We start from the raw sequence: 10,566 nt of genomic DNA on the forward strand, positions 1-10,566 counted from the left end.
ACTCCAGGAGACCACAGTTGCTGCATCAGCTTTGGAGGCCCAGGGTGCCCGAAGAACAAAGGATCCCCCTGGAATCCCGCCTCACTGGTCAGCGACGGACCCTTCTGGGTTCCTACGTCACATGTCGGTGACGGACCCCCCTGGGTTCCCATGTCACATGTCGGCGACGGACCCCCCTGGGTTCCCACGTCGCAGGTCGGTGACGGACCCCTCTGGGTTCCCACGTCACATGTCGGCGACGGACCCCTCTGGGTTCCCACGTCACATGTCGGCGACGGACCCCTCTGGGTTCCCACGTCGCAGGACAGTGACGGGCCCCTCTGGGTTCCCACGTCACGTGTTGGCGGAGGCAGGACCTCCTGACCCCCCTCATCGGACTTGGGCGAAGGCAGATCCTCCCGGACCCCTTCTCGTGACTTGGGCGGAGGCAGGTCCTCCCAGACCCCCTCGTTAGGCTTGACGGGCGCCGAGGCGTCGGCCAGAACCACGGTGACAGACTCAGGAGCCGAGGCGTCGGCCAGTCCCTCGGTGACAGACTCAGGAGCCGAGGCGTCAGCCGGAACCTCGGGGAAAGATTCAGGAGCCGAGGCGTCGGCCGGACCCTCGGAGACAGGTTCAGGTCGGCAGTAGAAAGCCTGGAGGGCTGACCTATAATGTCCCTCAACCTCCTTTAATTTCTCCTTCAGCTCCTCTGAATATTGGATTAGTAGAGCCTCCCTGAGACGTTTGATGATGGGGGCAAAAGTTCTTATTTTACTCTCTGGTGTAAAATACTCCGAGTCACGGACGCCAGCAGGGGGAGCTGTGGGCCTCTCAACTCTGGGAGGCGAGGAACTCCTGTCTGCTGGACCGGAAGTGGGTCGAGCCAGGGATTCGGCAGTCGGGTGAGGCCGGACTGGCTCGTCGGGCGGCTGCCCGCCAATGCTGGATGGATGGCCGGCAGGCGAGCGCTTCTTCCTTCGGCGGCGAGGTGATGGACCCTGCTGGAGGACTGATGCTTCCTGACGGGGCACGACCGCTGAAGCCAGTGGCGGTCCTTGCGGCTCCACGTTAGGAGAGGAAAGCCGAGCCGGTTCCGAGAAAAGATCTGGACGGATCTCCCGCACCACATCCGCCTCAACCTCAAAAAAATAATCCAAGTCTGGACGGGCGCGCTCTGAGGATGACAGACTTGGGGTGAGTGAGCTTCGAGAGTCGGCATTTTGAATGGATTACCGGGCTCGCGCAGCATAGCAACTCCTGAGCGGAGAAAGTGTCTTGGCGACCGATTCATCATATGGCCGGGACTTACTGTGATGATTTGTGAAGAGACGAACCCAGTGGTCAGCCAGACACGGTTGTAAATCCTTTACAGTGTTTATTGAAAAGTAGGTGAGGGAATTGGGCAGGCGAACACACAGGGTCCAGGCAGAAATGGTACCGACATCAAGAACTGGACAGACTCAAAAAAGAACAAGAACAGGTTAAATACAACAAAGTACTGGGGGCTCTTACCAACGAAAAGAGTGTGAAGTCCCGGCAACAAACTGAAAACTAAGCGAGGTTTAAATAGGCGGGCAGACAAGGTACCAGGGAGGGACCAATTAACTAAAACCAGGTGGAAATGATCAAGGGAGCAAACAGAACAAGTCTAAAGATACAAACAAGCCAAAATAGAACACACAAAACAGGACAGAGCTAAATTTAACCAAATAATAAACATAAACCAGAACAGAATATTACAGATGAATACTATTATAAACAGTATTCTAGTTGACCTCGTTCTGATTGGCTACAACCATATTTGAAAAACCGGTCACACCTCCCTTCTTGGCGCAACACTGCGTCACAAATCATTAATACAGTTTTATGGTGAAGTGTTTGTGTTGCAGGAGGTCAGACAGACGAGGCCGAGCTGACCAAAGGCTTTAACCTGGTGGACCGAAACACAGTGGGACAGAAACACAGTGGGACAGAAACACAGTGGGACAGAAACACAGTGGGACCGCTGGTTTTGGTTTAGCTCACCAAACACCATTCTTGTTTCCTTATTTTAGAAATAAAATAAGGAAGTTATTTCAGTTTTTTTTTCAAGATCTGTTTGTTCGAAACCCCTGATCTGAGTTTCCCCTCAGGAAACAGTGTTCAGCAAAGTCCTCATAAATAACCTTCAGCCACTCGTCTGTGGTTATCTTGTCCTTTGGGAGATGTGGAACCTTCACATGTTCTAGATTTCCCTCAGAAACATCAGCTCCTCTTTTTAGCAACCGCTGAGAAGTTTAGTTCCTGTTCGAGCCGAAACAACGGAGGCTGATCTGGGGCTGCCGCTCTCTGTCTGCTGCTGTGTGCATCAGCTGTTTGCTTGATGGTGCGCTCTGATTGGGAATATGAATTAGGTAGAAAGACAGATCTGATCGTTATAAATTAAATCATGTGGCTTATGATTTAATTCAGTTTTATTTATATAGCGCCAATTCACAACACGTCATCTCAAGGCTCTTTCCAAAGTCACATTCAATCAAACCAAACAGTTTTCTTTTTTGTTGTTTTTTTACCAAACATCTCATCTTCAGTGTTTTCATTTGGCACCTTACGGTCTGGCTGCTTGCTCCGTAGATGTCAGAAAGTCATTATGTCAACTCAACCTGCTAAAACTTTAGATTTTGTTAAATAAAAGAATTAAAGTTAGTCCCCTGGTGCTGCGCTGTGGCTGTTTGTGATTATTTGGCCTTTTAGCCACTAAGGAGAAGTGCAACTGAAAGCAAGAGAATGATGATAAATCACTAAAAAATAAGATCTCCTCACTTCTGAGATGATGGTAACGCCCTGGGTGTGATTACTTTGGTTCTCAATAAAATACTGTTTCCTCTCATTTAATAAGTAGCTGAGGGATCAGTTATCATCAAAAAACAATAGGGGTATACCTTCTGTCACTTTTTAATCCGATTTTGATGGATTAAAAGTGGGCGGGGCGATTAAAAAGGGGCGGGGCTTATTTTTTAATTGACCTTTTAGGTGACCCTACTCACATGATTGTCACGTGACCCTGCTCGTGACCCTCATGTGACACCCTATCATTGACCCCTACCGTGACCTCCATATGACCCCACCACGTGACCCCTCATGTGACACCCCCCACATTAATCATTATTAAATGAATTATTCCTTTATTAATTGTATTATTATTATTTTCATTTATATTCATATCATTAATAATATTATTACTACTATCATTGATATTATAGTAATTATTTAATTCTGTTACGCATACCCAACCTTTTTTAGTAGTATTATTGTAATCATTTAAAGTTATTTATAATTATTTAACTCCGGTATACATACCCAATCTTTTTATTAGTATTATTATGATTATTTTGAATTATTTAATTCCGTTACGCGCACCCAATCTTTAAGGTGGGAGGAAATCAGTCTTTGTTTCAGCCGTAAAAGCAGTCAGACTATAATAAAGATTAAAAATAATACCTTCTGTCACTTTTTAATCGATGGGTGATTTATGACCCTAATCATTTCCGGTCCCCCTTTGATTTCCGGCCCCCTCCCCATTTCCGGCCCCCCTCCCCCATTTCCGGTCCCCTCCCCCATTTCCGGTCCCTTCCCCCACTTCCGGAATCCATACCCCTCCCCCATTTCCGGTCCCCTCCCCCACTTTAGGAATTCGAAACTGACACAGATTCAACAAATAGGATCTTCTCACCAACATGACAATCAAAAACGGGGCTTACCGGTCGATGGTTTCTTCCGCGCAACTCCGAGACAGGCTCAAGATAAAACAACTCCGGTTATTTTTCTGCTTAACGCATGGTGTGACAAGATGATAGCAGACCGGATGTCAACGCTGTTCTGCAACTGTTGCGACTGGAGAGATGTTTTGAGGATCAAGAAAGTGGTAGCTTTTTAGACCCGCCCTCCACACAACAGCCGATACCTCCCCCCTTCAACGTTAACCACACCCCTTCTCAGTATAAAAAAACAAAACTGCCCACCTCGCAAAACAACAGGGTCCAAACGGTTGTACCACAAGGAACGATTCCACCAGTAAACCCAACGCCTCGTAAGTTTACCATTCTTTATAACTCTGAAACTATATATCGATTTTATTTTTCTGAATTAGCCCAGTTTCATGTTCTCATTGTGTGTGTGTGTGTGTGTGTGTGTGTGTGTGTGTTTATTTCTGCTGCAATCATTGTATGCGTGTAATTCGCTCCATTAAAAAGCTCCGTCTTTCTTTCTTAACAGAAGCAGGCCCTTTCGCTGCTGAAGGTGCAGAGATACAACCCGCGAACGCACCTCAAACTGATCTGCCAGCAACCTCTTCACAGGGTTAGTAATACAGGTTTTTTTTCTTTATTTAATAATTAATTCATTTTTTCTTTATTTAAAGTCTTAAAGTGTGTGTGTGAGAGTGTGTGTGTGTGTGTTCGAATCACACCTCTGCTCCTCGGCCTCTCTTCACTTTTCACCTATATGCTGGTTTTTACTCATTTATTTAATTGTATTTACTTATTTATATATATATTATTATTTTTTATTTATTTTTTATTTTAATTTTTTTATTTTTGCAGCCCCAACTGCCAGAAGGGGAACACCCTCTTTAAAACGTAAGAGGCAACTATCCAGTTTGGTGAAGCTACATTCTACCACCCTGAGGTTTCAAGAAGCCATCAACAAAAACTTGTCCAGAATAATTAAAGCCCGGAAGATTATCACAGGTAAATCTGAATCCCAAAGCTTTCAAAGAACTATGTTTCCTTTAATAAAATGAATTAAAAAAACCCAGCCTCCTTCTTTATTAAAAACCTGTATGTACAGTTAGTGTATGACGAAATAAATCAATGACTGTTTTCTTTTTTTATTATCACTTATTATTATTAATATTATTATCATTATTATAATTATTATTTTTCTACAATTTGGTTTCTCGTATAATAAATCAATGTTGTATTCTCTCCTAATTATAATTATTTTCTCATATTACAGAAACGGTGGAGAGTATTCAGAAAATTCCATACTGCGGCCGCAGAGGAACCTACTACAGTCGGAGAGCTGAGGAGCTTCTGAGAAGCTGCAAGTGTCTGATGGACGAAATCGCCAAGATCTCAACGCTACAGTAGAGTTAACCTTTTAAATTGTGACCTCTGTTAAAATGGGTAGCCAGCAACTGAGAAATGCATTGAATGAAATTGTTGAAGCTGTGAATGAACTCCGTAATTTCCCTGTATACCCTGCAACCGAATTTCTCAATCTAACCCCAAATTCCCCCCTCAGAACTCAGGGTCCAGATTTGGATCTTGAACGTTTACTATCTGTAGAACGAGCCATCGAACGATTAAATGATTCTTTCTCTCAACCATACTCGCTTGAAAATAATTCCTTAGAGTTTCAACAGCAAGTTACAAACGCTTTACACGAAATCACACAAATGGTTAATGACCTTCAAAATCTTCCTGTTCAGCATGTGCCTGGTTCTTTCAATGTAGCTCCACATTCACCGTCCAGGTTAGAACAAGCGATTCATCAATTAAACGTTTCTCTCTCTCAAACATTTAGCCCTAATCCTACAAACCTTCAGTATGAGCAACATGGGGGTAGTCTTGTAGAAAACGTTGAACATATTCCCTCAGGTTCTTTGAATCATGCTTCGCAAAATCCCTCATCCAACCAGCCTCATCAGCCAAGCCTCATTGCACCCAACCTCCCCACACTCGATCGAGCAGATCAACCGTGCACTAGTCATGGAGAGCGAGTTGTAAACAGCTCTGAACATACCCAACAAACTCAGAGAGAGCGAGAAGGTTTCAATGTTACAGAAATAAGACGTCCTTTCAACGTCATTGCCTCGCGAGCCGGCGACGCTCCCAACCCCGCTGAATTTTACACACAAGTGTATCACATTCTCACAGAGCTCGCAGAGTCAGCTGCTCGTTTGGCCTCTCGTAGCGATATTATCCAACTAGAATTGAGCGGAGAAGGATTTTCTCATCACGCCGTCGTTCAAGTAAATGATGAACGTGATTCAATTCTGCCTGCATTTCTGGAATTTTTAGAGGAGCTAACGCAGTCAAACGCGGAATTGCCGGATCCAAACAACTTAGAAATGATTGTTCAGGTTGTAAGAAACCCTCATGGAGGTGTCAAACGTAAAGCCGAAAAAACATTGGACTGTGAACTGATTCGTAAAAAACGTCAACATTTGTATATCGTCGCCAATCGTTCTGATCAGCTCTGTTTTTCAATCAGTCTTGCCCATCTATGTAACCCTGCTTTTACAGACGCCCAAGCCGTGCAGCAAGCTGTACTTTGGCAACGCACAGCGGGCCTCACAGAGCAAACCCCCGTCACTTTCAGCGATGTGCAGAAATTTGAAAAGATTGTCAACAGGAAAATTGTGGTTTTCTATAAAGACGGTAAGGACGCAATGCTTCGTAAATTCCAGACTGACTTTTCCGATCGTTCAAATCCGCTTTTTCTACTTCTGTTCAAAAATCATTACTATGGAATAAAAAGTCTCACAGCATTCACAGGTTCTAAGTACATTTGCAACTACTGCTTTACCGGTTTCCGAAACATCAACAGGCATAACTGCGAGGGTCGTTGTTCAGTTTGTCTCGATCCAAAATGTACTCTCCAACGGTACAACTCTGTACAATGCACAGATTGTAACCGAATCTGTCGTAATTCATTCTGCCTTGATAAGCACAAACAGCCCACACTGAGACCTAACCTCGGGAAGCATGTGAGTAACTGCGAAACGACTAAATACTGTCCTGTTTGTAAAAGGCTATATGATCTAGCAGCAGGTGGGGGTAGCAAGCCTCACGAGTGTTCAATAAAATGCACGATCTGTCGTCAGAAAGTCCCTAGCGGTGTTGATGTAACGTTAAACGAGCACCAGTGTTACATTCAACCCACACTGACAGACCCTGAACTCGGAAATAAACTGTTTTTTTACGATTTTGAAACGTTTACAGATCAAACTGGGAGACACATCCCATTCCTTGTCTACACAAAAACTTTGGCGGGGGAAGTTTGGTACTCTTACGGCCTGAACTGCGTCAGGGATTTTCTGCTCCATTTTAGAAAACCTTGTTATAAAGGTTACACTTTCCTAGCTCACAACAGTCGTGGGTTTGACTCTTACTTGGTTCTGAGTGTAATGGTTGAATTGGGCATTAAACCACATTTAATAACACAGGGAAGTAAAGTTCTCTTTTTTACCGAGCCTGATTACGCTCTTAAATTCATCGACAGTCTTTCATTCCTTACGATGAAACTCAGCCAAATGCCGAAAGCATTGGGATTTAACGATCACTGTAAAGGGTTTTTCCCTCACTTGTTCTCCTCTGAGAAGACTTTAAACTACATGGGTCCGCTTCCTCCCCCCTGCTTCTACGGGGTAGATCGCATGAACCCTGCCGAACAGGATCGGTTTTACACTTGGTACAACGAGGCTTGTAAACACCCCTTTGCCTTTCAGAAAGAAGCTCTTTATTATTGTCAAAATGATGTGGAGATTCTTTTCAAGGCTTGTGTGAAATTCAGAGAAGAGTTCTTTAAAGAGACAACCGTGGATCCTTTAAAGTCGATCACCATTGCGTCAGCCTGTATGAATGTCTTTACATCCAATTTCCTCCCTCCTAACACTCTCGCGATCCCCTCCCCGGTGGATTACCGACGACAATGTAAAACATTTTCGAACGCGTCTATTCAGTGGTTAGAATGGGTAGCTCAGGAACGAGGCATTTTCATTCAGCATGCGCTCAATAAAGGTGAAAAGAAAATCGGCCCTTATCACATCGATGGATACGCGGAGGTTCGAGGGGTGAAAATCGCGTTTGAGTTCAACGGGTGTTTTTTTCATGGGTGTCCCACTTGCTTTCCACCCGACCAGACCTGTCCTCTCAGGGGGGTTTGCTTTGAAACATTCCACTCTGCTACCATGGAGAGAGCGAGGTTATTGCAATCGGTTTACGGCGTGCAATTAGAAGTTATATGGGAACACGACTGGATCCTAATGAAGGAATCGCACCCGGGTCTCAAAAGGTTTCTACACTCATTCAACGCACCAGAGCCTCTTTCCCCGCGTAATGCCTTATACGGCGGGCGTACTTGTGCTCTCAGACTCCGGTACACGGCGGAGGAGGAGGAATCGGTGCATTATGTAGATTTCACCTCATTGTACCCGTACGTGAACGCAAACTGTCCCTATCCTCTCGGCCACCCCAAAATCATCTGCAAAGATTTTGACGATCCATGTAGCTATTTCGGGTTCATCAGGGCTACTGTGTTTCCACCCCGCGGTCTGTTTTTTCCCGTTTTGCCGTACAAGACATCTACCGGTAAACTCGTGTTTACTCTCTGCCGTGCTTGCGCCGAAATGAACTACCAGGCAGGCCCATGCAGCCACACTGACCGAGAGAGAGCGTTGACGGGGGTATGGGTAACCCTCGAATTTAACAAAGCTCTGGAACTCGGTTACACCGTCGCTGAAATCAGTGAGGTTTGGCATTTTGAGAACCAGAGCAGTTCAATCTTTAAACCGTATATCCACACTTTTCTCAAGGGTAAGCAGGAAGCTTCAGGTTTTCCCGCTGAAGCGACGGATGAGGAGAGCAGGTTAAAGTATGTGGCAGACTACAAACTGAACCAAGGCATCCAGCTGGATGTGGAGAAGATTGAGGTCAATCCTGCTAAAAGGCAAGTGGCTAAACTGTGTTTGAACAGTTTTTGGGGAAAATTTGCGCAGAGAAATGATCTGGCTCAAACTACCATTGTGACAGACTCAGCTGAGTTTTTTAACTTCCTGTTTTCAGGTAAATACACGGTGAGTTACTTTCACTTTCTGAACGATGACATGTGTATGATTCAGTGGAAATACAACAAGCGATGCATCTCTCCCCCCAACAAGGTGAATAATGTGTTTATCGCGGCATTCACCACGGCACACGCACGGTTGAAACTATTCACCTGTCTCGAACCGCTTCAGGAGCGCGTTTTGTACATTGACACAGACAGCCTGATCTACGTGGTTAAACCGGGTCAGACCTCCCTCGAGCTGGGAAATTATTTGGGTGATTTAACGGATGAGCTGGGAGGTGATACCATACAGCAATTTGTTTCAACAGGCCCCAAAAGCTACGCTTACCAGACAAGAAAACAGAAAAAAGTTGTGATGCGTTGTAAAGGCATCACTCAAACTCAGGAATGCAGTGAGAGGGTGAATTTTGACAGTGTGAAAGAGTTGGTAGAAAGTCATCTGCAGGGGTCTACAGGGGGCGTGTTAGAAGCTCCGCAGCATACCATCAGGAGGGATAAAAGAAACTTCCAACTTAAAAATACCACATTTCAGAAAAAGTTCCGCTTGGTGTATGACAAGAGAAGGCTTTTTCCTGACGGAACAACTCTCCCTTTTGGTTACTAAAAAGGTTAACCGAGAACAATGTCGCTCTCCGGTGAAACACAGGAGATTGAATTTGACCCTAGATTCAAAACCCCTTTTTCATGTCTGATAGTGGGTCCGAGCGGTTGTGGAAAATCTTTTTTTGTTAAACGTGTTTTGCAGAATTGTAACCATGTTATGGATGTTGTACCTGTAAATATTGTATGGATTTATACATCTCTTCAACCCATGTACGTCGAATTGCAGAGAATGAATAAAAAGATTAAATTCATCGAAGGACTACCTGATTCTTTTGATGATGAAAATCTGTTTCCTCCTGATCAGAATCATCTGGTTATATTGGACGATGTAATTTTCCAGGCTTCGGAGCATCCAGAAGTGGTCAAGATTTTTACGCAATACAGACATCACAGAAATATGAGCGTGATGATGCTGACTCAGAACGTGTTTCATCAAGGCAAGTACAGCCGCACCATCAGCTTAAACACTAATTATATGGTGTTGTTTAAGAACCCCAGAGATAAACTGCAGCTGAATATATTAGCGCGTCAGATGTTCCCGTCAGAGAAAACTTTCTTTATGGAGAGTTTTCAAGACGCCACCAGGGAACCTCACGGGTATTTAATCGTCGATCTGACTCCCACTTGCCCAGATCGTTTCAGACTGAGAACGGGAATGCTCCCTGGTCAGTGGCCGGCTGTGTATGTACCCAAGTAAATTAATTTACCATGTCGACACGCATAAAAAGGAACATACCTCTTTTCAGGGCTCTGTATCATGCCACCCCACAGAAACGGAAAGACATTCTCGCTCACTGCTCGCCGGATTTTCTTAAAGCCTTGTGTGAAATAGCTCTGAATATCTTAAAAGGTAACGTTAAAGTATCTCCCGCTCAACATAAAAAACTGCAAAAGCAGAAAAAGATCATCAGACTGCTGGCTGATAAAAGAACGGGTTTAAAACGCAAGCAGCTGGCTCTGAAAAATCAAACAGGTGGGTTTATTTTACCCCTGCTAAGCGTTGTGGCCCCTTTAATCGGAGAGTTGGTGGGAGGTCTCATCAGGAGATGAGAAAATGTCTCTTAGGACGGCGCAAAAGATGTATCTCGTCTCTCCGCATCAGTTCAAACGTTTGACTCCGTCAGAGCCTTCTATCAGACAGACGGCTGA

At 44.8% G+C, this 10,566-nt stretch overlaps 1 protein-coding gene and 1 long non-coding RNA gene across 2 annotated transcripts; both read left to right on the forward strand.

Moving 5' to 3' along the window:
• The first annotated feature begins 3,624 nt into the window (after positions 1–3,624).
• On the forward strand, positions 3,625–4,664 carry LOC118559892. The gene is made up of 3 exons (XR_004929000.1): positions 3,625–4,051; positions 4,237–4,320; positions 4,563–4,664. It is a non-coding gene; the product is annotated as an uncharacterized LOC118559892 (long non-coding RNA).
• A 13-nt stretch (positions 4,665–4,677) lies between these two features.
• Positions 4,678–10,566, forward strand: LOC118559857. The gene is made up of 5 exons (XM_036130388.1): positions 4,678–4,709; positions 4,978–7,451; positions 8,811–8,905; positions 8,984–9,092; positions 10,520–10,566. Exons 2-5 carry the CDS (start codon positions 5,144–5,146, stop codon positions 10,564–10,566), a joined length of 2,559 nt encoding a protein of 852 aa, XP_035986281.1. The 5' UTR covers positions 4,678–4,709; positions 4,978–5,143.

This window comes from Fundulus heteroclitus, unplaced genomic scaffold, assembly GCF_011125445.2.
Source record: "Fundulus heteroclitus isolate FHET01 unplaced genomic scaffold, MU-UCD_Fhet_4.1 scaffold_36, whole genome shotgun sequence".
NCBI lineage: Eukaryota > Metazoa > Chordata > Actinopteri > Cyprinodontiformes > Fundulidae > Fundulus > Fundulus heteroclitus.